Below are 27,950 nucleotides of genomic sequence, written 5' to 3'. Positions count from 1 at the left end.
TAGACTAGGAAGGCTGGCTACAGCCTCCTGTTAGCTCCACCACACTGGCTTTGGAGCGCACCCCAGCATCACTCGAGAACTAGGATGACCCACAAGGCAGCCCCAGGCTAAGACCAAGCTGTGGGCACAGAACGTGGGACCCAGGAGTTTCGTGAAAACATGTTTAGCCCTCACCCAAAGGGAAAGCAGGTCAAAGGCCGGCGTCAGGAGAAGCAGCAGCTCTCATGAGAACTGGTCGATCTGCCCCCATCTGTGCACAGGACAGAAGGTCGAGCCATAGAAAGGAGACTTGAGGCTGGGCCTGGAAGGACTTGGAGAGCTTCTCCCCAACCAAACCAAAACCAAGCCCCAGAAAGGCAGGAGGCAGCGGATAAGGGAGGTTCCTCGTCCCCACCTCAGCTAGGGCTTCTGCCCTCGGCTTTTTTTTGGTAAGATTTATTATTTACTTTTGCTGGAAAGTCAAATTTATTGTTTTTTATTTTTTTTAAGATTTTTATTTTTATCACAAAATCAAATAGACAAAGAGGAAGATCTTTTGTCCGATGATTCACTCCCTAAGTGAACGCGACGGCTGGTGCTGCGCCAGTCTGAATCCAGGAGCCAGGAACTTTCTCCAGGTCTCCCACATGGGTATAGGGTCCCAAGGCTTTGGGCCATCCTCGACCGCTTTCCCAGGGCACAAGCAGGGAGCTGGAAGAGGGAAGTGGAGTAACCGGGATATGAACCGGCATCCATGTGGGATCCCGGATGTGTAAAGCGAGGACTTTAGCTGCTAGGCTTCTATGCCAGGCCCTGCCCTCTGCTTTTATCCCAAAGGCAGGAAGACTTCAGCATTTCATTGGCAAAAAATGGGAGGGACAGTTTTCAGCACAATGATAGTAATCATTTATTTTAAGATCACCAGGTTGGGGGCCCAGCGCAGTGGCGCAGTGGTTGAGGTCCTCGCCTTGCACGCCCGGGATCCCGTATGGGCGCTGGTTCTAATCCAGGCAGCCCCGCTTCCCATCCAGCTCCCTGCCTGTGGTCTGGGAAAGCAGTCGAGGACGGCCTAAAGCTTTGGGACCCTGCACCCACGTGGGAGACCCGGAAGAAGCTCCTGGCTTCGGATCGGCATAGTATCAGCCATTGCGGCTCACTTGGGGAGTGAATCATCGGACAGAAGATCTTCCTCTCTGTCTCTCCTCTCTGTATATCTGCCTTTCCAATAAAATAATAATAATAATAATAAAAATAAATCTTTAAAAAAAAAAGACCACCAGGTTGGTCCCTGCTGCCAGTCTGACAGCTGTGGAAATGGAGTCCAGAGTAAGAAAGTGGCTGCCAGGCGCCTGGCGTCCCTGGGCTTTCCTTCATGTAAGCTCAGAGTCGGGTGGGAGAGCTCAGGGGCCTCAGGGGCCTCCAGCCCTGCTCCCACCAGCCCTCATTTCTTTAGCATAATGCCTAGAGGTCCCGTGGGCCCAGAGCAAGGCCCTGTCCCCTGCCCCTGGCTGGGCTGGGGTTCCCCTGGGCATACCACTGGCTATGACCAGTGTCCCAGGTTGAGGAGGAGGTGACATGAAGGACAGGGCTTGCTCTGCCCACTCCATCCCTGGGTGGGTTTTGTTCTGGACACACCGGATGTTCCCAAAGGCTTAAGTGAATTTTCCTCTGTACCGTGAGAATCACTCAGGCTTGCCAGGGACGTGTTGTACTGCTGGGCAGTTGGGCAGCAGCCCTGCTCTTGAGCTGTTTGAGCCTCTCCCATCCACCCAGAGCCAGCAGGCAGAGTGAAGAGTGTGGCTGGTAAGAGGAACAAGTGTTCAGCCTGGCCGTGACCCAGCCCAGGCCTGGGGTTGGGGGGAGGGCAGGTGACCTCAGGCAGCCTCGTCTCTGGAGCAGTTAGCTCCGCCCCTCACCAAGCCCCCAGCACATCTCAGACCCAGGATGTACCTGCCCCACCCCAGACACCTGCGTAACCACTGATAGCTGCTTATGGGACATGGAGCTGAGTTTGAGAAGGTCAGACTATGCACAGGTGGCAGCAGGCAGAACCCCAAGCCCCAAATGCTGTCACATAACTCAGCTGCGTGGAGGGGTGGGGCTGGTTGTGTGTGCACAGGGGAGTAGGGGATGTAGGAGGGGGAGGCGAGTATGGGCCACAGCTTTGTTTTCAGACGTGAGCTCTCTTCAGCAGCCTCCCTGCCTGGCACTTAGTGGCTGTTCCCTCTGTGGTGAGTGGGCGAATGAATGAGTACATGAGTGGCCATGTGGCTGCCAGGCTCTGTGCTGCCGTTGGCTGCTTGGCGACATGGAGCAAGCTGTTTGCTCCCCCATGTGGACCCGATGCAGACCCTGGACATGGGCAGTGGAAATTCAGGCTGTCCAGCGGGCAGATAAGTTTCTCAAGACCCCTGCCCTTCTAGTCAGTAGGTTTGGGTTAAGAGTGGCTGTACAAGAAGGTGAGAGTACATGGCAGGAATGCAGGGACACTGCCAGCCCCTTGGTCCCAGGCTGGCTGGCACTGTTCTGCTCCATTCTCTTTCATCCTGACCTTGGGCAGGAACCCATCCTGGGACTGCTTTCTGCCTCTGCACCTTCCAAGTGTGTCCTGTGCTCTTCTGGGGCTGACAGGTGGCCTCAGTGGAGCCCGACCTCATCCATCCCTCCCAGGCCCCTCACTGCCGGGCATGGGGGACTGTCCCCTCCCTGCTGGGGGGGGGGGGGCGGGCTATGACTTTGGTCTAGCTGGCTGCTCGGAATACCGTGTCCTGTGAGCTGGAGGGCAGGGGCAGGGACGTGGGCTTCTGGGCTTAGCTGCAGGCAGATGAAAGTTGATCCATTGGGGAAGGAGGTCAATCCAGAGAAGTGACAGCACATTGCAAGGTTCTGAGAGCGAGGCTTCCTCCCAGGGTTCGCAGGCCTGGAGGACTGCTGGGAACAGCCTCCCTACAATGCTGCGACGGGCCCTGCCTTGCTTGCCCACATTTCACAGACTTCACGTCGCTCCCTGGTGACCTTCCCTGCCTCATCCCATGGGCTGCTAAGCACATTAACTTGGTTTTACCTCCCTCACAGCTGTGTTGGTGGCAGGTCCCCACCACAGACAGAAGCCAGGACCCACACTTCCCCTAGGGACAGCCCCACTTGTTCCTCTGGCCCAGAGCTGGGGGAGGGGTTGGGCCAAGCTGGGACAATCCATGGGGAATGTTTTTAATTCCAAAGGCAGTGACATCTGGGGTGGAGGGGGCGGGCCTCGGTGCCTGGCTCTGTTTATCCAGACGGGAGACTCTTGTCCTGGCAGGATGGTGTGGCTGGGTGTCAAGGGAGAGGTGCCATCACTTCCCTGGGTGCCCAAGGTAGCTAAGCTTTGCCCATCCAGCAGACACGAAGCAGAAGCTCAGTGGGCTGCAGGGACTAGGATTCACACTGCCCCTATTGAAAGCGTAGTGGGGACATCTGTCCTACACGAATCCTCCTCCACCCTGTTCCCAGGCCACCCATTTCAGGAAGGAAGGCGTGGGGAAGAGGAGGCAAATCTGCCGTCTGCGAAGGAAGGTCCCGGCCGTGGGGAGGAAGGGGAGATGAGCACCTCCAGGCATGCCTCCAACTCCCCATCTGCTAAGGCGTTTATGTCACCATGGAGACCAGTCGGCCATTGTGTATCCAATCAGAGCTCGCCTCACCCAGACAAGTGTGGAGCCTTGGGTTCCTGAGGCAGACAAGCAGCGGGGCACTGGGAACAGGATTTATACCCTCCGCCTAGACACATACACCCAACAGAGGGAGGGCACCCTGTTCCCCCGAGACTGCACCCTGTGGACTCGGCAGGAGGGCCCAGAGCCTTGATCAGCTGGCAAGAAGCCGGTTCCGAAAGTAACCAGCCCATGCCAAGTGCAAGCTGTGTATCCGCAGTGCGTGGACATGGTGAGCAGTTAGAATGGCTCCTCACCAGCCAATTACACAATCAACGAGTATACATTGACTGGGGACAGACAGAGGAATGCTGGGACCTAGCTGGGCTGGATAGCGTTTTCCCTGTGGCGCCGAAGGCCCTGCCTCCTCCAGGAAGCCTTCCCTGATTACCTCTGGTGAAACATGTCTTCAAGCTGCTCTCAAGTCATGGCATTTCATCCATGCTGTCCTTAGGGCCTAAAATTGAGGTTCTTCGGGGTGAGGAAGATGCCATGTATGCCTGGATAAGATGCATAGATGCACGATTGGTCTTTGGCCAGTGCAAGGATGCCTCTCTACCTCCCGTGGAAGACTGAGTCCACCTCGTGTCTCTGGCAGCTCTGTCAGGTCCTGGCTTTGGATTTGTCGCTGACTCCTTAGCCCCGGCCCAGTGCTGGCACAACCAGGCCCTCCTGTCACTGCCTCTTGAATGAAACCAATGGGATAAAGACACAGAGCTGGAAAACTGGGCCAAGACTTTTCTGGAGCTTTGTGACAGCCATGGTGAGTGAGCTGCACAATCCCTCAAGAAGAGTTGGCACTCAGGTACCTGGGAGAAGCAGGTGATGGACAGGTCAGGAGGGGGACACAAGTGTGTCCTTACCTCTCTCCTTCCCTCCCGGGGCACTGGCTCTGCTCCAGTCTCTCGGCCATCTTTACCCATGGTGGCTTTGGGCAGCTCTGTACAACGGGGGTCATGATGCCTAGGGGAGAGATAGTGCTGCCCTGCATGGATGCCTGTTGCCCAGACCCTGGTTCTGGCCCACTGAGTCCCAGGTAGTCCCCAGAGTAGGAGAGTTCCACTTCCGCTGGGCAGAAAGCAAGACAGGACCAGACCCACCGCTCTGGGTCCTTGACGGGCAGGGACCTCCAACCGTGGTCCCGGCCACCCTGGCTTTGGGCCACGCAACTCCAGGGCTTCTTGATGCTCACAGGGAAGCTGTGCCATTCTCAGATCCAACCAGGGGCTCAGATGCAAAACCCAGAATACTCTGACTCTGCAACAGCCCCGCAGGCACACTCCAGATGCTGAGGGCTGGTCTCTGCCCCAGCCAGCTTTTCCTCTTCTGACTGAATCCCAAGACCACCCCCCGCTCACCTCAGTGCACCTCAATGGTGAGGGGACCTGTTGCCCCTGGCTGCAGCCGCATGCCCCTGCTGGCCAGCTTCCTCCTCCCAGAGCCCCAGCTCTGCTACCTGTGCTGTGCAGGGCTCTGCAGCGCTCCATGCCTCTGGATCACGAATGCCCTAGGCAGCCAGGGGTCAGCTCTTCCCTAAACATTATTGCTGAGAAATGGCTCACTCTCACTCCTGGGTTAGGATAGTCACTGACTTTGGGGAGTCATGTCAAGACAGGTCACTGTCTTGTGTCCCAAGGTGCCCAGTGCTGACCAAGGGCATCCTGTCTCGGTGAGATGTACAGGGCATGGGTAAAAGCAGCCGTGTGAAGAGAGTATCCTACTGGATGCCCAGAAGCTGTGGTCCCTGGCATGTGCTTCTGTCTTAGGACACCCCAGATGGCCTGATCCCCCTCTCCCCACCCCCCAAGTGGGGAGGTGTGAGTGCCTGTACACAAGTGTCCTGTCACCAGATTGGCTACCAGGGGGGCGCCTTGGCCAGAAGGCAACCTCCAGGACCCCCTTTGCTATGGTGGCCAGACTGGCCACTGAAGGTCCCCTGTGGCCTGGCCCAAGCCTGCTTTGCTACAAGCCTCCAGGAAACAGTGTGGCAGTGAAGGAGTTAATCAGGATCTAGCATGGAAGGGACTGGCTTGTGTTTGTCAGCTGCTTGTCAAACTTTATTGAGTAAGGAACTGGAGGGAGGGCAGTGGGGTCGGGTCGTTGGTGGAGGAGTGCCTGCTCAGAGCCCCAGGGGGCTGGGGGTTTTTGGAGGGGCCTCTCCAGTGCATCCCTTGAGTCACTTCCTCCGTGGGGGCGGGGCTCTCCCTTGCTGCCTGCCTCCGGTGGCTGGTGCTCGCATTGGTGTCCCGAGAGCCTGCCTGGGACCTGCAGGGGGAACCGAGGCGGCACAGCTAGGCTCCTGGCTCCTAACACAGCAGTGCACTCAGGCACAGCCAGTGGTAGGCTTGGGGAGAGAGGGAGGGACTCAGAAGGGAGGAGGTACCCGCGAGGCTCTGAGCCCAGAAAGCTCCCTCTGGCTCCCAGAGCTGCCCAAGCCCGCTGGGAGCGGCCCCGTAACCGCGGGCCGCCGGCATGACGGACGTCCTGCCTCAACCCGACTGCAGCCTACAAGCAGTGTGCGAGCCCCTGGAGCGCTGCTGCCTGGATCCGCTGGACCAGTCGGCGAGCAAGCGGCCGCTCAACACCGGCGCCAGGCTCTGGGGTCGGGTGCGCAGCAGGCTGCTCCGTCACAAGGTGCCCGTGGGAGACTTGGAGGGGGCAGGGAGGGGGTTGGATAGGCCCCTCTGAACTTCAGAACTTCCCTGGGATCTGGAGACAGCAGTTGGGGTGTGGGCTGGGGTCTTTTGTAAGTGGCTTTAACTTGGGAATGCTGGCAGCAGCTCTCCTTGTGAAACCTGGATGCCTGTTCTTCATCAGTTCCCCACTCGGGAGGGAGGTTCTCCCTGCTGCAGCAGCAAGAATGTGAGCCCACCAGGCACAGGACCCCTGGGTCTCTGCGTTTTTTACCATGCCCTGCCACCCTGCATCCAGGGAGCACCGCCCACCAGGCAGGGTTCTTTGTGTGCCTGGCAGGGATCAAGCCCCCGCCACCAATCTCTGATGGGGGAAGCTGGGGTGCTGGGGCTGGGGGCTGCCTCTTCAGGGACCACCCAGATGACTGCTGGCACTGGGCCAGCTGGACCCCAGGCAATTCAATCGGTGGGGGGATGGGGACTCCTAACCCAGCAGGCAGTTCAGAGTGGACTGTGCCAGGGCAGACTACTGATGCTGCCTGCAGCCCCAACCCCCGGGTTGGGCTTAAAGTCCGAGAGGGGAGCTGACCATCCTGCAGCTGGACAGGCTGCCTTGGGGCTGGCCTTGGACATCTGAGGAACAGCCCTGCCCAGTACTGAGGTACGCAGTAGCTTCTTGATAGCTCTACAGACCAGTTCCACTGCTGAAGATGAATGTCACAGGGGGCCAGTCCTGGCTGCCCAGGGCTAAACCCTTCCTTAAAGGTAGTGACCCGGGAGGCCTTGGCTGCGCTGTGACGGGGTTGTGCTGGGCCTCCCGTAGCTCACAGGAGGACCCTGTGTGTGAGCTCTCTCCCTGCCAGCCTGCAGTTTCCTGGAACCTGCTGAGAGGCAGCGATCCTGGGCCTGCTGGCTCCTGGTTTTGTTTTATCTGCCAATAGGGCACACTTAACTTCCCAGGAGTGACATCAGTCCTAGAAAGTGCTGGGCAGGGAGCAACTTGAGCTTCCCCCGCACTGGCCCCCGTGTCACCTTGAGCTTCCCTGGGGGCCCAGTAGCAGAGCCCCTCAGTGCTGAGGCAGCTGTCTGCTGGGCAGTGAGGAGCTAGCTGTCCCTGTGCCCCCGCCCCCTCTGCTGAGGCCAGCAGACAGGCCTGAGCTCACTGTCCTGTTCCCAAAAACCTCAAAGTGAGCAAGAAACTGACCTAGCAGGTTCTTGCCTGGAGCTAGCCAAACAGAGCCCTTTTGGCGACCTACCTGTCCCTTTGCGGAGGTACCTGGCAGGTGCTGCAAGCAAGGGGCAGATTTTAAGCCTCCAGTGTTCCATATCTGGAGGTTCCTCTTCCCTCTGTGTGCTTGTGGCTGGCAGAGCCAAGAGGCTACCTGAGGAACTTCTTGGCTGGGCTTGCCCCTGCTCCTGTCTGCAAGCTGCAGGTCCCGTGGCCACCTTGAGTAGGATTGGTGGACCAGAGCACGGCTGACAGGGGGCTGCCAAGCACCACAGTGGTACGATGGCGCAGTTCTGGCAATAGGCTGCAGTGGGTGGCAGGTGGTCCGTTACCCTCACTCGTGCTGTGAGACCAAGTATGTCAGTGTCACGGACCGTGTGGATGAAGGGGCTGTCCACCCTGCAGTGCCTGCCTGGCTGTGCGCTGCCTGGCAGGTGCATAGATAGGGCTGGGGCTGGCTCTGTCCTTCCTTCTTTCCCCAGCTGCATTAACCTATTTTTTTTTTTTTTTTCATTTCTGTGCCACAGGCTCACTGCCAGGCCCGGTTGATTGGGGTGTGTGGGATGCCTCCAGTCTGGCAGGAAGACCAGCTGCCAGATCTCACTAACTGTGCTGTGATGTGGTGACCCCCCAGTTAGTGAAAGATTCCTGAAAGTCTTGTGGGGAGATGTGGGTCAGTCGCACCCCTCTTCAACCCCTCATGCTGGGGCTGTTTCTGCTGATAGAAAGGTCCCAGTGTCACAGCTCGGCCTTGACACCAGTGTGTGGCCTGTAGTCCCCAGAGCCTGCAGTTACTGGGGAGGTGGCAGGGGCCATTCAGGCTCTCATGGGCTGTTCTCATCCCCGAGAAGAATGGAGGGGCTGAAGCCTTGTTCTGTCCCTGGCTTGACAGCCGGTTGTGCAAGCACTTAGCCGAGGAGCCACGTGGCATGAGGTTTGTGGGCTCTGCCAGTGCACTCAGTATTTAACTTTGCCTTTTTGCTTTTCTTTTTTTTTTTTCTTTTGGCCTCAATTCACACTCCAGTCAACCAGGCTCCATGCCTCATGCTCCCTCTCATCCTGCCTGCTTTTGGATCCTTAGGTTGGGCTGGAGGAGGAGGCATCCCATCCCTGAGCCTCAAGGCATCCAAATCCCCAGCGGAGTCATGTGTGGCATCAAGGGCAGGCTAAGTGTGCCCAGAGAGAGACCAGGCCTAAGTGGAAGAGGAGACTGAGGCTATAGGCAGTGTCCTGGGGGTAGAGGGAAACCAACGGCCTCAGAGAAGCCTTGGGCCACTAGTCAGCCCCAGGGGTGAGTCTGCTCTCTGACTGGTAGACTTGGCCTCCCCTGTCTGCATGGGGGTCCGTGGAGAAAAGACAGATTGGGGCGCTCTTTGGTTGTCGGGGGCGGGGGAAGGTGGAGAGCCTGGAGGCTTGGCCATCTCGGAAGAAGCTTCTTTTCTCAATCACTGCTTCTTTCTGAGCCTTCCCTGAAAGTGTCATTAAACACGACCCTCCCTCTTCACTCCAGCCCAGGATCAGCTCACTCAGCCCTATGCTGGCTATGGAGGGTTCTAATGTGCTTGTAATTGCCATGGCATTGTGTGCTCACAGTTGGGCTCTGGGCATCCAGAAGGATCTGGAGACTTCACGCAATGGAAATCTCTCCTGGCCTTGGCTGTTCACGCCCTGCCCTGCCAGCACCCTCCTCCTCATCACCAGAGGGAAGAAACGTAGCTTGCACTCAGTGCCATTCACACCCACCCACATCCTGGGCCTCTGTGTGGGTCAAGATTGTTCCCAGGCCAACAGGATGGCAACAAGGGAATTGCCTGCATTGGCACAGCCACACAGAGCCCTTGCCCATGCCCCTAGGGCAAGAAGACCTGTCTCCTAAGCCCGTGTCATTATGCCAAGCTGGCATCCAGGAGAGCAGGAATTCTCAGCTCTGAGAGTCTGGTGGAGGTCCTGGGTTCTCCACCCGTGCACAGAGCCACTCCCATGTGTCAGCTCTGTCATGGGCCCATGGGTGGGAACTCCTGCTCCAAAGTCCACTTAGCCCGTGGGGTGTTGCACAGGGCCATGGCCTGCCCCTGCATCTCGGCAATGCTCCAGTTGGCTTGGCTGGTCAGCTGTGCTGGGCGTAGGGCCCCAGTGTTTGGATGGCCCTGGAGCCGAGAAAGCAGAGCCTGCCTGCCTGCCAAGGTAGTTCCTGAAAGGCGTGAGCTCAAGGTCGCAAGAGTCAGAGCCTTGAGATTCCACGCCTAGGAGGAAAGACATTTTGGAAAGAAACTTCTGCAAGTGTCAACTTTATGGGGAGCACTTGAGCTGTTGCTCGAAGTAAGACCCAACCCTGACTGAGTAGCCTTACTGGCTGCTCACACTTTGGGCTCTTTTTTTTTTTTTTTTAAGATTTATTTATTCTTATTGGAAAGAAAGATTCACAAAGAGAAAGAGACAAAGATTTTTCCTTCTGCTGGTTCACTCCCCAAGTAGCTGCAATGGTTGGTGCTGAGCCAGTCCAGAGCCAGGAGCCTCTTCTAGGTCTCACATGCAGGTGCAGGATCCCAAGGCTTTGGGCCATCCTTGACTGCTTTCCCAGGCTACAAGCAGGGAGCTGGATGGGAAATGGAGCACCCGGGATATAAACTGGCACCCATATGGGATCCCAGCATGTACAAGGCGAGAACTTTATCCGCTAGGCTACTGTGTCAGGCCCATGCTTTGGGTTCTTAAGAGGTTCACTGCAGCTTCCTTTCTCCAGGGACAGAAAGAGCATTAGTATTGTGACAGTTCCCTGGGCCTGGTGCCTGCCAACTGAGCTGTGGCTGAGGGCCTGTCAGGCTTCGGTCTTCAGGGTGGGCCCTGGAAAGGTAGGAATTGGCTAGGGGAAGTAGGAAGGGCACCAGGATTCCCACACACTGCTTCAGCTGAGAAAGTGTGGACTTGACTTCAGGGCTGGGAGCTGGTTCTGTCTGTCTCGGGTGGTGACCCCAGCCAGGGCAGGTTCCTCTGATGTACACAGCCAGAGTGGCAGTATCCACTGCACCCCTTCCAGGCAGGGACTTGCCCAAATGCCTTGTCCATGTCCACCCAGGAAGGCCTTCTCTGTGGAACAGCCAGTGGAGGAAGGGTACCAGGAGATAAAAGACTTCCTTTTTGGAATCCTGGGTTGGCTTGTTGAACTTGGCTGTGTGATCTTAGGCTAATCTCTTCACCTTTCTGGTTCTCTGGCATCAGTACAATGAAGGAGCTGAACAGAATGATCTGGAATCCAGTTCATGTGATGAACTTGGCCAAATCTCAAGATTCCTGTTCCTAAGCCTGAAACCCTTAGAAGGCTGGGAGACTCGGGGGCAGAGGTCAGCAGGCTGCCACCAGGCCACAGCCAGCCATTTGCTAAGGAGAGGCAGGAACATGGGATTGCTTGGCCCCTCACTGGCGGCACAGCTGGATGAGGCTGAAGCTAGGTGCTGGGAACCTGACCCCAACCCCTACTCCGGCCATCCCCTGCTGCCTCCCAGGGTGCACAGGAATGGAGCTGGGACTCAAACCCAGGCTGAGGAGATCATTTCAAACCCAGGTGGCAGTGATGAGGATTCAGCCGTAAAAGCTGTACCTGGAGACAAGGTGCAGGGGGCAAAGTGCTGGAGCCTCGGGCAGGTGTGCGTGTGGTGGACAGAGGCTGTGTGGAGACCCAAGGGGCTGACGCTGCATTAAGGGCGGCAGCCAGAGTCTGGGGGATCTCTGTGTGTTGGGAATCGCGGGGTGTTTGGTCATTCTGAGTGCCAGGTGCCTGTGTTTTTAGCCCTGGAGGTAAGCTAGGTGATGGCCCGGGGTTGAGGTGCTGTTATTACCTACCCATTTCACAGATGAGGAAGTTGAGGCTCAGGGATCAACATAAGGTTGCATGAGTAGTGAAGGAGCAAGGATTCTTACCTTTTATGCTATCTGTACCACCTGCCTCACATACCTCCAGGGAGGGGACTCTGAGTCACTCCTACCCTGACCTTGTGGTCACTCCTTTGTTGTCCACTTTGTTGTCTTCATGTTCATGTGACCAGTTTGGGTCTAGGGTCATAAGCCCTGAGCAAGAGGCTTCCCTGTGCCACCAGGCTGTGTGTGGTCCCCAGCCCATATGCAATGCACTGCAGTGGACTAATGGTCAGCTGCTGTTGATGGTGCAGCGGTGCTCAGGGAGCATGAAACCCGACGTGGACAGGTGGCCTGGCAAGGAGTCCACCCAGAGCCAGCACAGGCTGTGGGCCTGCTGGTGGCCCTCATTTGGCTGCAGGCTCTGTGTGCAGAAAGTGTTCCTGGCCTGGGCAGGGCACAGGAAGATGGTTTTCTTTGGAGAGGGAGGGGCACACCTTCCCAGAGTGCTACAAGGACGGCTCTGGGCCCCACGTGCTCTCAAATCCCTGCCAGTTGGAACTGCTGGTTTCAACTGCTTTCAACAGCAGCTGCTCTGACACTTCTCAAGCAGGACCTCAGGAAGCTCTGGCTTCAGCTGTGACCCCTAAGATGACCCCCTCCCTTGGGGGACAGGGCAGCTGACCAGGAGTAACCCACAGGCCCAGGCTGGGGCTGGGCCAGCTGCCTGGCTGTTCTTATGCAGCCTTGCCCTGGGGTGAGCTCTCCCAGCTTCCAGGGCGGGGGAGGACATGTGGGTGGGCAGCTCGGAGGGCCACAGGGAGAGGGACACCTGGTCTTAGATGCCTGCAGAGGTAGCCCACACTTCAGTTCTGTGTGCATCTTCTCCAGGACTCGTGTGGCTGTGGGGCAGCGTGGGCAGGATCCCTGGCCTGGGAGCCCTGGGGAAGGTGGGTGGCCATGGGCGGGCAATGAGACACTCACAGTCACCTGGCTTCAATAAGAACCCATTCCAAGCCACTAAGCCCCTTCTATGTGGACCTCAGGGGAGGGGGAGCCTGCTCTACAGGATGAGCGACTGATTCACACAGAGTTGGCTAGGTCTTGAGTGGGAAGGGGGGGCACCAACAAGATGAGGTCACCATCTACTGAGCTCGCCCCTGGCCTCCCATGACCTGGCTGCTGAGCGGGAAGCCAGGGCGCAGGCCCTGCCAGCGTCTTCCTCCCACCCCGCCTGCCTCTCAGTCCCTCCAAGCAAGCAAGCAAGCAGCCACGTGGACGGATCCTTTGGACCCTCCCCTGGGAGGAGAGCCCAGCTCTTGGCAGCTCCCTGCGCCCATGTTGCCAGCCTGGCTGGGGCTCTCGAGCCTGTGGTCTGTCCTAGTGACAGGCTGGCCCTGGTGTCCAAGGGGACCCAGCCCTGAGTGCCTGGCCACAGTGTCCCTGGTCTGGAAGCTACTGTCAGACATGTCCTCTCCCTGGTTTGGGGCCCAGTCTGGGGCGCTCTCTGGGATCCCATGTGGCCCTCTGTTCTCAATACCTGCTCCAGCTGCAGCTTTGAGCAAAGTCCACCAGCTACCTGGGCAAGGCCAGGAAGCCAGGTTTCTATCTCAGAGGGCTAGGAGGGTAGGCAAGAGAGCTGCTGGGTACCCTGTTCCCCTGCTTTGGAAACCTCGGAGAGGGGCTTGTCCTGAGGGTGTCCAGCCCTGGGTGAGCACTGGGTTCCTGTGTCATGCCGCAGCCTTGTTCCCAGAAGGTCACTCTGTGCTCTGGGCCACTGCGACCTGCCCTGGCTGGTTCCAACTGCTGGGCCACAGCCCCAGACCCCTCTCCCCTACCCATGGAAGGGCTCATGGGCAAGGAGCGAGCTGTGGCCCAGCCGCCAGAAGGACCTGGCTTCCCCTGAGCCTCTGAAACTCATAAGGAGCAGGAGCGGGAGACCCTGGGGGTAAGAGTGAGCAGTGCTGAGGCCGGGGGGGGGGGGGCTTGGGGCTGAGAGGGAGGGCTGAACCCTCCCCAGAGAGCCCTGGTGACCAGGACCCTCCAGTGCACACAGAGCATCCCCCAATCCCTGCCCTGGGTGCCTCAGGTCCTCACATCGCCTTGAGCGGCCATTCACCCCCTCCTGACCTGACCATGAGGCCACCCTCAGCCACACCAGGAATCTAGCAGAGGCCTGGGCTTTGCTGCAGGGGGACCTGCTGGTACTCTGGATGCTAGCCATTTCCTTTAGGTGGGGTCTGGCTGGACAGCCGTGGTTTGTGACTGAATGCAAGGCAGTCACCATGCAGGCCCAGCCACCTCGAGCTTTCTGTGAGGTCTTGTGTGGCTCGTTTTTGTCTCCTGGCTGAACCCCACTACAGGTGCAGCAACTGTGTTGTAGGGGTGGGAGGTGCCCCAGTGGGTCTCCCCAGCCTGACCCAAGCCCCACTTATCTCCCTTCTGCAGCTACACTGCTTTCCCTCCAGGGCCCGTGGAAGGTACCTGTGTGCTGGGACCCAAGGGTGAGCCATCAGGTGCTCCCGCCCACTTGACATACCAGGAGCTGGGCCCTCCATCCCAAGTGCTAATCTAATCAGGAAATAGCAGCGTCCACATTTCCCAGGGGTTATAAATAGTCACAGTACTTCAGGCAGAATCATTTCTCTGGAAAATGTGCCATGTCCCATTCCACTCTCCGCCCCTTCTCTGTATTTAAGTGACAGCCCGAAATAGACTTGGTTTTTTAGACACTGCTGGCCTCCTGGGAGATGGAGTGTCATCATCAGGGCCAGGCTTGGGCAACTCTTCCCCCAGCAGGGGCCAGGGGCAAACCTGTAGCAAGGCCTAGGGACAAGGCAGTGGGAGGGAGGTGTGGCCGCAGGTAGAAGTGATGCCTGAATTGTGGAGCGTGGGAACCGGGGGGCTAGGAGGGGAGGTGGGAAGACAGAGGAGCTGAAGAGTCAGGTGGTCTGGGGTAAGCCTGGAAGCTGCCTATAGGAAGTGGGGCCCGTAGTGTCACAGTTGCTTTCCCTGTCCAGCTGCTCTCAGGAAATCTAGGGCTGCTGCTGGGCAGCTGGAAGCAGAGTGAGGAGGGGCTTGGTATGATAGCACCTAGCAGCTGAACACCTTGAACACACTGGGATCCCATATGGGTGCCAGTTAGTGTCCCGGAGGCCCTGCTTCTCATCAGCTCCCTGCTTGTGGCCTGGAAAAGCAGTTGAGGACGGCCCAGGGCCGTGGGACCCTGCACCTGTGTGGGAGACCCAGAGGAGGGTCTGTATATCTGACTTTCAAAAAAAAAAAAAAAAAACCAGGATTACTGAGTCACATAGTCACAACCTCAGAGAGTCTCTTAAAAAAATTGATTTTATTTTGTTGAAAGGGAGAAGGTCAGAGGGAGAAACAGAGAGAGCACTTGTGTTTACTGGTTCATTCCCCAAGTGGCCATCGTTCATTTCTGAGCTGGGCCACACTGAAGCCAGGAACCAGAGTTCCTGTGAGGGTGTAGGAGTGTACATACCTGAGCCATTCCTGCTGCTTTCCCAGGCACATTAGCAGGAGCTGGATCAAAAGTGGAGCAGCCCTGACTTGAACTGGCACTCGTGTGGGAAGTGGGCTTTGCAGGCTGCAACTTAATCCACTGTACCACAGTGCTAACCTTCCCTTCCTGCTCCCTCCCATCCTCCCCCAGGACATCCTCATCTCTGAAATGGGAGCCATCCTGGAGGCTGAAGACTCCCGGGTTTATTAGGATGAGTGACTAAGCTTTTGTGTATATGGAAATGGTCACAGAGCTCAGGAGGGACTGTGGGCTTGGTCTGCTAACAGCTGCCAGGACACAAGGAAGAGGTTTAGATAAAGCCAACCGGATGCTGGTCCAAGGAATTAGCCTGAGTCTAGTGCCCATGGAGGCAGGTCTTAGTGTGGTTGTGCTAGGGCGTGTGTCCCAAGCGGGCAGAATGGCCAGGATCCCCCGTGGCACCTGCTGGGTGCAGAATAAAGGCCAAGTCCAAGGTCCGCTGCCTGATGGGGCCAAGAACCACCAGGGGCAGCCCTGAGGAAAGCAGTGAGAGTAGAGAAGTTTCAGGAAAGTGAGGCCAAAGTGAGACCCTTGGCTGCAGCCCTGTGAAACAGAGGGCCTGGGCCACTGCCAGGCCATGGCTGCCTCCACTTGCTTTAGAAGTCGTGGAGGCAAGGGATGAGAGTTTGGGGTGGAATCCCAGCCTATACAAAATTGTACCACATAATTCAAAATAAAAATATATTTTTTAAAAAAAGGAAGTCGTGGGGGCAGTGGCGTCCCCAAGCCTGCCCAGTTCTCTGCACACATTCTCCATCTTCTTTGTTTCGGTTCCATCCCTCCTTGGGCAGGAAATTGGTGACAGCCGAGTGAGCCTGCAGAGTCACACGGTGCCTGTTCCTGGGCTCTCCACCAAACCACAGAAGAACTGGTTGTCAGACTAGAGTTTATTACCGATAATTCCTGGTCACAGGTTTAATTGCAACTCCAGGTACATATGGAAAAGTGAAGGCAGAGGAGTGGGGCACTTGGTTTAGAAGGTTAGCTGCCTAGAGGCCAGCACTGGAATGCAGCAGGCTAGACCACTGCCCACATCACTGGCATTCCCTGTCCAGGTGTTGCTTCCCATCCACCTCCCTGCTGAAGTGCCAGGAAGGTGGTGGTTCAAGGTTCAGGGCCTTGAGCCCCTGCCACTGTTAGGGGATAGTGTCCCAGGCTCTTGTTTTCAACATGACCTGGCCCCAGCTATTGCACTCATCTGGGGGAGTAAACCAATGGGTGGAAGATCTCTTTTTCTTTCTCCTCTCTATTCCTGTCACTATTCTCTGAAGTCACATTGTCATCACAAAACTCTTACCAGTTCTGTCTACTTATTTATATAAATAGAAGATTTCATCATTTGTCTCTTAAAAGGAACAGAATGGTACGTCATTTCAATCTAGCAAAAAATAATACTCATGAGAACCCGTGAACTAGAGCAGCAGCTATGTGGATCCCGTCTCTTTGGGAGGGATGGTTCAGCCAGGGTTCCTATGCCACATCACATCGATCCAACTCTGCAGGGTTTCACTCTGTTGCCTGATTGTGTGCTGCAAATAACGCTCACTACCAATCCAGAATAGAATATTCAGAGCCCTGTGAGCTCACAAAACCTCTCCATTTCACATATATGTGTGCAGAAGCAAAAATATAAGGTGGGCCCAGAGTGATGACCTAGTGGCTAAAGTCCTCACCTTGCATCCACCAGGATCCCATATAAGCACAGTTCATGTTCTAGTTGCCCCACTTCCCATCCAGCTCCCCGCTTGTGGCCTGGGAAAGCAGTCAAAGATGGCCAAAATCTTAGGACCCTGCACCCACATGGGAGACCTGCAGGAAGCTTCTGGCTCCTGGTTTTGAATTGGCTCAACACAGACCATTGCAACCACTTGGGGAATGAACCAGCAGAAGGAAGATCTTCCTCTCTGTTTCTCCTTCTCTCTGTGAATCTGCCTTTCCAATAAAAATAAACGTGTGTGTGTGTGTGTGTGTGTGTGTGTGTGTGTGTATGTTTAATCTTTTAAACTATCAAAATGGGCAAGTGTTGTGCAGGGGCTTAATCCGCAGCATCTCGCATTAGCTGCTCCAATTCTGAAGCTAGTAAGTCCAATGAGCCTGGGAAGCACTGAGGGGAGGATGGCCCAAACACCTGGTCCTCTGCTGCTCACGTGGGTGACTGGCCCTAGCTGTTGTCGGCATTTAGGGAGTGAACCAGCAGATTTAAGATCTCTTTTTCTTTCTATCACTTTGCCTTTCAACTTAATAATATCTCTTAAAAAGTGAAATACTTGACATAGTGGGCAAAGCTACTACCTCTGACCTTGGCATCCCATATAAGTGCTGGTTTGAATCCTGGCTGCTTCAAGCTCCTGGCTTTGGCCTGGCCTATTGCAGCCATCTGGGGAGTGAACCAGCAGATGGAAGATTGCTCTCTTCCCCCCTCTGCAACTCTTTCAAATAATTAAATCTTTTAAAATAAATTATGCAGGGCTCAGCACGGTGGCCTAGCGACTAAAGTCCTTGCCTTGAACATGCTGGTATCCCATATGGGCGCCAGTTCTAATCCTGGCAGCCCCGCTTCCCATCCAGCTCCCTGCTGTGGCCTGGGAGAGCAGTCGAGGACGGCCTAAAGCCTTGGGACCCTGCACCTGTGTGGGAGACCAGAAGGAAGTTCAGCATAGCACTGGCCGTTGCAGTTACTTGGGGAGTGAATCATCGGATGGAGGCTCTTCCTCTTTGCAATTAAAAAAATTAAAAATAAATTATGCAGGAGCTAGCCCAGCAGGCTAATCCTCTACCTCCAAGTGCCAGCATCCATATGGTTTCCTTTTCATGTCCCGAATGCTCCACATCCAATCCAACTCTCTACTTATGGCCTGGGAAGACAATAGAAGATGACCCAAAGCCTTAGGAATCTGCACTTGCATGAAAGACCTGGAAGAGGTTCCTGGCTCCCCGTCAGCTCAGCTCCAGCCATTGCAGCCATTTGGGAAGTGAACCAATGGATAGAATTTTCTGTCTCCCATTCTCTCCATAAATCTTCCTCTTTTTTAAAACAAAGATTTATTTAATTTTATTGGGAAGTCAGATATACGCAAAGGAGCAGAGACAGAGAAGATGTTTCATCTGCTGATTCACTTCTCAAGTGGCTGCAATGGCCAGAGCTGAGCCGATCAGAAGCCAGGAGCCTTTTCCAGGTCTCCCACTCAAGTGCAGGGTCCCATGGGTTTGGGCCATCCTCAGCTGCTTTCCCAGGTCACAAGTTGGAAGCTGGATGGGAAGAGGGGCCACAGGGATTAGAACTGGCACCCATCTGGGATCCCAGCACGTGCAAGGTGAGGACTTTAACTGCTAGGCTACAGCATAGGGCCCACATCTTCCTTTCCAATGAAAGTGAGTAAAATCTTTTTAAAATATGCAAATAGAAACCAGGATGCAGTTCTTGAGGAGAAGTGAGCATGGTTGCCGCTGGGAGAAAAGGGCTTGCTCATTACTTTCTGATGGCTGTGGGTGGGTATCAGCAGGGCCGCGGTGTCTGGATTCCACGAATACATTTAAAAGAACAATGTGATGGTTTATGTTAAGATGTCAATATTTACATTATTCTGGAAATGATATTGTTTGCAACTTTTTAGAACTCATGGTATAAATGGTGAAATGTTGACTTAAGAATGTGCTGGGGATTGCATAGTTTTTCAGAATTATTTTGCGGGTGCGGGTACAAAGCAGTGTGAAGGCTGCTGGGTTGGAGAAGCCAGCCCGTGTAGGGGTGCCCCTCCACCTCGTTCAGGTTCTGCACTTCCCTGAGAGGGGCTGCAGTCCAGGCCTAGGGGCAGCACTCCCATACAGGGGTGGCTGATGTTGGAGTCCTGTCATTGGCTCATCACCACACTCCTGCGAGGTGAGGGCTGCTCCCGGCTACTGGGTACTGATGGAGAGAATGAAGCTGAGCTGGACTGAAGCCTGCTGGGGGTCCCGCTGCCAGAGATGACTGAGCTGGGCTCCAGATCCCCTGTGGAATGGTGGGACCCCTTCCTTGATGGCAACTGTTTGGGTGATTGAGCAGTCACGTGCCTTTAGTGAGCCTCTGTGTCTGCATCCAGGAAGTAGGGTGATTGCACACACCTGCTAGTGGGATGGTAAGGACTAATTGAGGAGTAGAGCAAAAGCACCTGGCGGGGACTCCACATCCCTCATAGAACCATAGTTCCTTCCCTGGCGGGGACAGGACCCACCAAGTGACACAGGCATCAGGCCAGCCCCTGACAGTGTCGGCGGAGCCCTGGCCGTCATTCATCCACTTCCCTGTCTGTCTCCGCAGTTGGACCCACAAACTGTTGAAACCAAGAACTGGCACACGGACGTGATTGAGATGAATGGGGTAAGTGAGAACAGGAGCCCCGGCTCTGGCCACTTCCTGCAGGTGCTGGGCCGGTGATCCTGTCTCACCCACACCCTAGGGTGGTCCTGGGGGTGACAGGGAACCCTGTGACGGGGCCCTGAGGGAAAGTGTGCCTGCCTCACTTCCCCCCACCCAAGCAGATCAAAGTGGAATTCTCCATGAAATTCACCAGTCGGGACATGAGCCTGAAGAGGACCCCGTCTAAGAAGCAGACCGGCGTCTTCGGGGTGAAGATCAGTGTGGTGACTAAGTAGGTCCCACCCCTGGTGTCCCTGCTGCTCAGCGGCTTCACAGAACAGGGCCTTGTATGGCCCACAGAGGGGATGGGTGCTTCCTGGCACATGTACTGCCTTAGCAGCACATGCTGACATAGGCACATAGACATGTAGAGGTTTCACATTGAAATCTCGTGCTGGGTCAGAGGGTGGGACATGGCATCCTCAAGCCAACAGTGGTTGGGCTGCCACATGCAGGTCCAGGTCCTGCATTCCATGGCTCAGGGGTGCCCACAGTATCTGCCCACTGTGGATTACCCACTTGGCTTCCTTGAACCTGAAGTCTTGCTTCAGCATTTTGGGTTTGGCTCCCAGGACCTTCTCTGCCTCTGTCCCTCACTGTTCCTGGTAGGCCAGCCCTGGGCAGCAGGGTAACAGTGAGGGAGACCTTTCCTGGGCCCCTCGGTCCCAATCACAGAGGCTAGTGGCTCATCCACAAGGCTGGGTGGTGCTGCAGAGTTGAGGTTCCCAGGGCTTCCTTTCGGCCACCCTCACTTGCCCAACCCTTCTCCCCAGGCGGGAGCGCTCCAAGGTACCCTACATCGTGCGGCAGTGCGTGGAGGAGGTGGAGAAGCGGGGCATTGAGGAGGTGGGCATCTACCGGATATCGGGGGTGGCCACGGACATCCAGGCGCTGAAAGCTGTCTTCGATGCTAGTGAGTCCGGGAGCAGCACCCCACTGGGGGGCTTGAGGGGTGGGAAGCAGTCCCACAGGGGCTGTCGGCAAGCTAGGCCAGGGCCCACTGGAAACGAGGTCGTCTCCATGCACAGGCCTCCACTTGCCTTTGCAGAGGAGCGGAGGACAGTGGCCTGGGGTCAGCTGGGTCAGAGTTTCCTTTTACATTTCCCTCCCCTCTGGCTCTCCTCCATAAGGAAACTGAACAGGATAAGAAGCCAAGTCACCTGCCTGGGTTTCCCTCGCTAACAGGAGCTGAATTGGCCCCAAGGCTGTGCTGCTGGCTATTGTGCCCATGCTGGGGTGCCTGCTGGGCTGCAGGGAGACAGGTGGCCCTACGCCCACATTGACTGGCTAGGGCTCCCGAAGTTCTTCCCTGTCCCAAGTGTGCCCTGGGCCAGCTCTGCCTGCAGCATCACCTAGAAACTCTCCTGGCTACCTGGATTCTTCCTCCCGCCATCCTACTGGCTCTAGCTGAAGTGACTGAAGCATGGGCAGAGTCAGGAGATTTGAACTGGCCCAGAGGGAGTGGTCCTGTGGGGAGGGGAAGCACAGCAGGGAAGCCTGAGGCAGGACCCAGATGTGCTAGCATGGGGCTGCTATGTGTCCCTGAGGCTCTGTGGGAAGGTGACATTAGCTGTGAGACACGTGTGGTGCCTTCCTGGGAGGGCCTGGGCCATGGGGAAACTTCCTGTGGCTCCAGAGCTCTACCCCCTTGCACCTCCCTGGCAACCTCAGGCCCCAGAGCCCAGACTGCTACCCGACTCTCTGCCAACAGAGCTGAGCCACAGACACCGGTGGGCACTGCCCACCTCTCTCCCGCTGTTCTCGAGAGACAGGCAGGTGGTATGGGAGATGGAACAGAGCTGGGGGCTGGACTAACAAAGGCTCATATAGCCCTTCCCAACTGCTCCCACAACTCCCCGCAGATAATAAAGACATCCTGCTGATGCTGAGTGACATGGACATCAATGCCATCGCCGGCACCCTCAAGCTCTACTTCCGGGAGCTGCCCGAGCCCCTCCTCACGGACCGGCTTTACCCAGCCTTCATGGAGGGCATTGGTGAGGACTCCATGGCCCACAGGGCGGTGCCGGGCTGAGCAGGCCCCAGGGCCCGCGACACACAAGAGAAGGCAGCCATTCCTCCCTTGCTCATCTGTCTTCCCCAGTGCACAGGGGCAGGGTGGGGCTGGACCCTCTAGCAGCTGTGTCCTTGTTGGACACCCCTGTGTGCTGCCCCCATGAACATGGACCTGCTTGGGAAGTCTGGCAACCAGGGAAGCAGTCAGAGAATGGCACCCCAGAGCCAAGGAGGAGGCCGGGTCAGGCCCCAGAGTCTTCACGTGCCTGTGCTGAGTCCTGCACAAGAGCCCCTCCCCTCTGCCCTGGGCCTGCTTAATAAGACTCCTACTTCCTGCTGCCCGGGCCAGAGCAGGCCCTCGGCCTGCTGTCCAGCCACATAAGGGGCTTTGCCCCCTCACCCCACAGGGGAGCTCCTCTCCCGGGAGCTGCTTCCCACCACACCATGCAGCAACAGCAGAGGCGGCTGAGAGCATACGTCCTGCCACTGGCAGTGCTGGGAAGCATCACTTTCCACTCAGGCAGAGCAGGCTGGGCAGTGCCCATCATCATTGACCCTGTGTGCAGTGATGGAGAGGCAGGGGTCTGCTTCCCATTCCCCTCCTTTTGGCCCAGTTACTAGTTGTGTTGAGGCCTGACTTCCCTTCCCCACCACCTCTCCCTCTCCCCCCGCCCCCAAGCAAACCAAGCTTTTCCCCCAGGGCCACAGGGCCTCCAGCCCAGGGCTCCCAGACCTGGGAGCTGAGCCCAGCCCTCAACCCTTTACTCCCCACAGCCCTGTCAGACCCTGCTGCCAAGGAAAACTGTATGATGCACCTGCTCCGCTCCCTGCCCGACCCCAACCTCATCACCTTCCTTTTCCTGCTGGAACACTTGAAAAGGTAATGGGGTATTGGGGGTGAGGATGGGTTGCACCCAGGACAGTCCCAGGCAGGGAGCACTTGTCCCACACGAGCCCCTGCCTCCAGCCACCTCTTGTCCTCGGTGCCAACCCCTGCCAAGCCTTTCCATGGCAACGGGGGCTCAGCCTTTCCACTTCCTGCACTGGCTTTCTTCCATCTTATGAGCCAACTGGGCTCTGAGATGACCCAGAGGCTTGGTCCCTGAATGTTTAGAGTCCAGGACTGCTGGCAACACTGAACGCCCTGACTGGCTTCGAGAGGCTAGCCGTGAATGGAAGCACCGTCTCATACAAGTACACAGAGACACGCACGCTGGGTCACAGCATGGCCTGCGTTTGTCATTGTGGGTCACCGTCATAGAGTGTGCCACCCCCTGGACTTGGCCCTCATCCTATTTAATAAATAGGGAAACTGAGGCCCCAGCCCAGCAAGGACTTGCCTGGGTTGGCAGAAGCTCTGTCCTTAGAAACCACCCTTCCCAAATCCTCATCTAAGGGCCTTGCCAACCTTTTCCCCTGCCCTTGCTGAAGTTTGCTGCACTGTGGTTCAGAGCGCCCGTGGCCACAAAGGCACTCTCTGAGGCCCAGGCCTGTTCCGGGTGTGGGTGGGAGGTCACAGCGTGCCCCCTCAGTCTGCTGTCGCCAGGTGCTCCTCGAGCCAGCGTCCTTCTGCTCCATTGCAGCACCAGAGAGGCCCGGATGAACCCACCGGGAGCGCTGTCTTGTTTTTTCCTTTATGAGACATTTTCTCCTCTGGTTTGGCCAGGACCTAAGCCCCAAGCAATCCCCAAATAGTTTGGCAGGCACAATGGGGAGGGCGCACAGAGGAGGAGTGGGAAGGGAAACCTATTAGGTTTTCCACCCTGGGAACTGGGCACAGCCTGTTCCCACATCTGCCCTCCCTCCTGCTGTGTATGATGTGCATTTGCCTTGGTGAGGGATATATGTGCGTGTTGTACACATGTGTGTTTGTGTTGTGGGAGTGTGTGTGCCATTGTGGTTGTTGGGTCAAGTTGCACATGTTTACTATGTCAGTTGTGTGTGCATGTGTGTTGTGGGGTGTGTGTGGGGTAAGTGTGGCATGTTTGAAGTGTTGAAAGCTGTGTCGGGTGTGTGTTTATGGAGTGTGTTTACTGTGTTGGATATGTTATGGGTATGCATGTTTGCTGGGTCTGGTGTGTCTGTGTGGCATGTTTGCGTGCATGTGTGTGTGGTGCGGGCATGCACAGATGGGCTGCCCTACCCGCCAGCACTGCAGTGTTTGTGTTTCCAGGGCAGTCAGTGGGTGGAGCCTGGCTCCTGCTCAAGGGCGGACCATGCCAGGGAGGGCGGAGGGGCTGCTAGGGAAGGCGGAGCTCAGCCCAAACATGGTTGTTCAGGACCGGAAGCCTCCCTCGTGTGTCTGGTGACCCCGGGCCTGCCTGGAGAGCAGCCACAGGTGGCCACTGCTGCTGTCACTCAGGAGAAAGAGCTACAGAGCTTCCAGCCTGTTACATGGGAGAAGTGGGGGACAATGGGAAGGGAGGCTCGGGGTCCTTCTGGCACAGAGTAGGCTCAGGCTCCATGGTGGGTGGCGGCTGCCGGGCTCAGGGCCTGGCATGACTGATGGGCCAACAGCAGAGTGCTCAGAGCACGGGCTCCAGCATGCACTGCCTGGCTCCCAGTGTTAGCCCTTCTACTTGCTAGCGGCATGATGGGGTGAATCACTTAACCCCTGCATACTTCTTGGTGTCTCTGTCTGTCCTGCCGAGGACTGAGGGAGCAGGAGCTGCTAATAGGGACACTCAACACGCGAGGTGGTGGGAGTTCTCTGTGGGCCATCTGGCCTTGGCAGTTTGCCATCAGTCGAGGGGTGGCCCTGAAACTAGGAACATGTTACAGCCACAGACCATGACGTAGCTGAGCACCTGGTCCCCGAGCTCAGGCCCCTTCCTATCAGGAGGTCTTTATCCTTAGGGAGAGGAGCTGGCCTTGTGGTGCAGTGGGTTAAGCTACTGCTTGCATCACGTATCTGAGTGCTTGGTTCAAGTTCTGACTGCTCCACTTCCAGTGCTGCTTCCTGAGGGACCTCGGAAGGCAGCCAATGGCGCAAGTTCCTGCAATCCATGTGGGAGTCCCGGATGGAATTCTAATCTGGCCAAAGCCTGGTCCAGCCCTGGCCATTTCAGCCGTCTGGAAAGCAAACTGTAGACGCAAAGCTCTCTGTCTTTCCCTGTCTGTCATTCTGCCTTTCAAATCCGTAAAATCGTGAAAGGGAAGCTGTCCTGCTGGGACCCTGCTCACCCTTCTCATCCCCCCTCCTCTCCTCAGGGTTGCCGAGAAGGAGCCCATCAACAAAATGTCCCTTCACAACCTGGCTACTGTGTTTGGCCCCACGTTACTGAGACCCTCGGAAGTGGAGAGCAAAGCACACCTCACGTCGGCCGCAGACATCTGGTCCCACGACGTCATGGCCCAGGTAGCGGCAGCACTGCCCGGGCCCAGGGCATGGGGGTCACAGAGAACTTCAGCTCAGAAGCCCACCCTACCCCCAACCCGCTTCCAGGCGGTAGTGGCCTGGGACACTCACAGGGAGGCGGGCTAGGTACCCTTGGCCTTGGTCTTTCCTGACCAGTCTCAGTGTGTCTCCTGGATGTAGGCTGCCTCTTGGCAAGGCCTGTCTCCGCAAGAAAGCCAGGTGTGTAGAGAGCTCTCGGGACCCTGTCCTTGTACGTGGAAGCTTTGTGGCGGGGGGTGGGGGGGACGGCTTGCCTGAGATCCCTGCTAGACCTAGAGCGGACCCCAGGCCATGGCCACCTGGAATACAGCCAGGGATGTGGCCCTGCGGCGCCCTCTGTTGCTGCAGATGGCCAAGCACATCTGGGCTTCCCAGGATGGGTAGGTCAGGTGAGGAAGCCCTGCCTCAGTGTCCCCCACGTCCCACCATCTCCCCACAGGTCCAGGTCCTCCTCTACTACTTACAGCACCCCCCAATCTCCTTCGCCGAGTTGAAGCGGAACACACTGTACTTCTCCACCGACGTGTAGCCTGAGGCAGGGCGGCCGGGGCCAAGGGGGCCCTACACAAACTTGAAAGACTACAATAGGAATCTCCCACGCCTGGACTTTTGGCTCCAGGGGATGCCGTCTCCCAGGACCCGGACCCCATGTGTCCTTTGTGCCACCTTGTACAAAGCCAGCTGCCCAGCCCCTGCCGCCCTCCATCCCTCCAGTCGTGTCTAACGCTCCATGCTGTTTGGGATTGTTTGATGTGTATCTGTCATGCAGAAAAGGTAGTGACCAACCGGTGTGGGCACAGACAGCCTGCTGTGTTCTTTCATTTCCTGCAGCACTTTCCATCTTCCTGAGTCTGGCACAGGGGCTGTGACTTTGCACGGTGTAGCTGCCGCCAGCTCCTCCCTCCATCCTCTCCCAAGCCCAGCTGGGTCCGCATGCATGCACAGACCCCATCTTTGCTCCATCACCTTGAAGCATCTGAAGAGGTCCCTGGCGGCAGTGGCCGTCGCCTGAGGCTGCCATGGGCTGTCCCAAGCCTCTCCCTGCCCCGTGCAAGCACACCTGCTTTGCCTTGCTGCCTGTGCAAATGTTAGACAAGGAGACAAACTCACACGGATCCCCCAGCTTAGCGCAGGGGAGCAGACTTGAGGAATTCTCCATTTGCAGGGTTTGTCTTTTCTGTCTCCGGCCTGCTGGTAAGGAGACATCTTTGACTGTTCCTTCTGCTTTTCAGTTCCTTTGCCCCTCGGTGTTTGGTTTCCCTTGAGTGTAGACTCAGACTGAGTGACTTGCTATGCAGAGGAATGGGGGGGGCGGGGCGGGGGAGCAGCTGAGGACAGACGGGGCAGGGAGGTGGCGGGGGCAGAGCAAGGCCATGCAGCACTGGGGTCCCGAGTGTGGGGGACAAGCTCTCACGGAGCCCGGGTTCCCAGAGGCTGCCCAATGTGGCCGGAGCAGGTATTCACACACAGGCAGGCTTTTTCCGGGAGGCCAGCAGGTACCCTGTGTATCTTGTGGTACTTTTGCCTTAGATCTTACACGTTCTCCTTAGCCAAGCACTGCCAGGTGTGCTGCAGGCTTGGGCTCTGCCCCAGCTTTTCCATGCAGCCCTGAGGGGGTACTCTGGGAAGCTTTGGAGGTTGAGGGAGGAGGAGAGGGAGTCCCAGGCATTGCCCCTCTTGGGACAGGGAGCTACCAGAGAGCCTCACTCTGATGCCCTAACTCCCAAGGTTGCGGGGAGACCAGCAGGTTCCATTCCCAGCTTGGAACGCACTGCTCAGTAATGGAAGTGCAGCTTCCCATGCAGAAGTGTGGGCCAACTCAGCCTCAGCCTGGCTGCCTGCCTCTTCTGTGTGGCACAGAGCAAGTGCCACAGGCTCCCCTTGCAAAGTCAGAGAGAGGGGCTCCCTGGCCCTGCAGCTGCAGCGCCGGCTCCAAGGGAGGCAGCGCTCATCCTGATCCTGCTTGCACCCGCGGCCTTCGGTGCAACAGTACCCACCTTGTGCTGCCCGTTCTGTGTGCGTCAGAGTAAGAGGTGTCCAAAGGAGGAAATGCTGACCACCAAGCGGCCAAGGAGCTCGACCAGCAGCCCTGCTCGTGACAGGTGACAAAGGAGTAAAAATGCCGTGGGGACCCGAGGGCCCATGCCTGGCCAGGCCCACCATCTCTGCTGGATGCCAGGGTGTTGGTGTGAGGCGGGGAAGGCTCTGGCTCACTTCCGACAGCAGAGTACCTCCCACCTCCCCAAAGCGAGGCGTGCTGGCTCCCCAGCATCAGGTAACGACGCGAGATGAGAAGGAAGCTCCTATTTATAGTTTGCCCCCAGAGGGGGAGGGTCAGGCACCCGGCCTGGACAAAGCTGCACCAAGGAAGTCCCGGGGGGCTCTCCCAAGGCAGGGCCCGTGCAGGGCAACAGGGATCCTGGGTACACTGGCCTCGCTGGGCACTGGCCCAGGGCTGCCAGTTTTTGTCAATGGAGGTAGGATGGGACCCTTCATTAATATTTGAGTTTAATAAGTTGGTAAGGATATATTTTTTTGTTTATGTTCTGTTTCAACTTATGTAGATTATAAATTGATGTAAACCATGTGAAAGGAAAATGTTAATAAAAAAAATGCAAAGCCCCAACATTTGCACAAAACTCAGCCCTGTGGTGTGGGTGTTTGTGTTCTAAGCAGTCCAGGGAAGACCACCAATCTAAATATTTAACTCTGCCGGCTGCAGCCAGATGTGTTTGCAGGAACCTGTTTACCTAAGCAGCTCCCGCGGAGGCACCCCTTGGCCTGGGGGACGGGGCGACCTCCGGGTACCCCCTCTTCATCTGCTGCCACACTGCTTTCCTCAAGGGCCAGTGTCCTGCCAGGCAAGACGGCTGGAAGCTGAAGCCCACCAGATGCTTGGCCCTTTTTCTGCAAACTTCTTTCCATTTTGCTTGCCAGCTGCTTGTCTTTGGGGCAGCCAGGTCCCCGCAAGGCTCACCCTTGCTCTGGGAGACAGGTGGGGTTAACAAGGGCTCCCAGCAGCCGGAGCCACTGGACGCTGTGTTTATTCTGGAGATGGTGAACAGATGTCTCCCAGGATTGCTGTTTGGTTTATGAGCTCACACTGGCTCCCTGGCCATCTCAAACAGGAAGCTGTTCATCTGCTGACTGAATAGTCGATGGGGCCAAAGCGTGGCTTACTGGGCCCACGGC

General features: G+C 56.8%; 1 protein-coding gene across 6 annotated transcripts in view; it reads left to right on the top strand.

Annotated features, from left to right (window-relative positions):
* ABR (ABR activator of RhoGEF and GTPase) overlaps positions 1-27,401 on the top strand; it is a 173,336-nt gene extending 145,935 nt beyond the window's left edge. For 4 of the 6 annotated variants that reach the window (XM_041000717.1, XM_041000718.1, XM_041000719.1 and 1 more), the window contains 7 exons: positions 19,247-19,306; positions 19,468-19,577; positions 20,119-20,258; positions 21,208-21,342; positions 22,136-22,241; positions 24,572-24,719; positions 25,198-27,401. In XM_041000717.1, coding sequence (XP_040856651.1) covers positions 19,247-19,306; positions 19,468-19,577; positions 20,119-20,258; positions 21,208-21,342; positions 22,136-22,241; positions 24,572-24,719; positions 25,198-25,287 — 789 coding nt within the window. In that variant the 3' untranslated portion in view covers positions 25,288-27,401. Of the gene's footprint in view, positions 1-1,218; positions 6,306-19,246; positions 19,307-19,464; positions 19,578-20,118; positions 20,259-21,207; positions 21,343-22,135; positions 22,242-24,571; positions 24,720-25,197 lie in introns of those variants that run through there. The other 2 variants (XM_041000722.1, XM_041000716.1) reach the window with 2 other exon arrangements.
* The last annotated feature ends 549 nt before the right edge of the window (positions 27,402-27,950 follow it).

Source organism: Ochotona curzoniae, unplaced genomic scaffold, assembly GCF_017591425.1.
Source record: "Ochotona curzoniae isolate NIBS_2020 unplaced genomic scaffold, NIBS_Ocur_1.0 scaffold_2453, whole genome shotgun sequence".
In the NCBI taxonomy this organism is placed as follows: Eukaryota; Metazoa; Chordata; class Mammalia; order Lagomorpha; family Ochotonidae; genus Ochotona; species Ochotona curzoniae.
The sequence above is the reverse complement of the archived record's forward strand: the minus strand, read 5'-3'. Positions and strand labels throughout refer to the sequence as shown.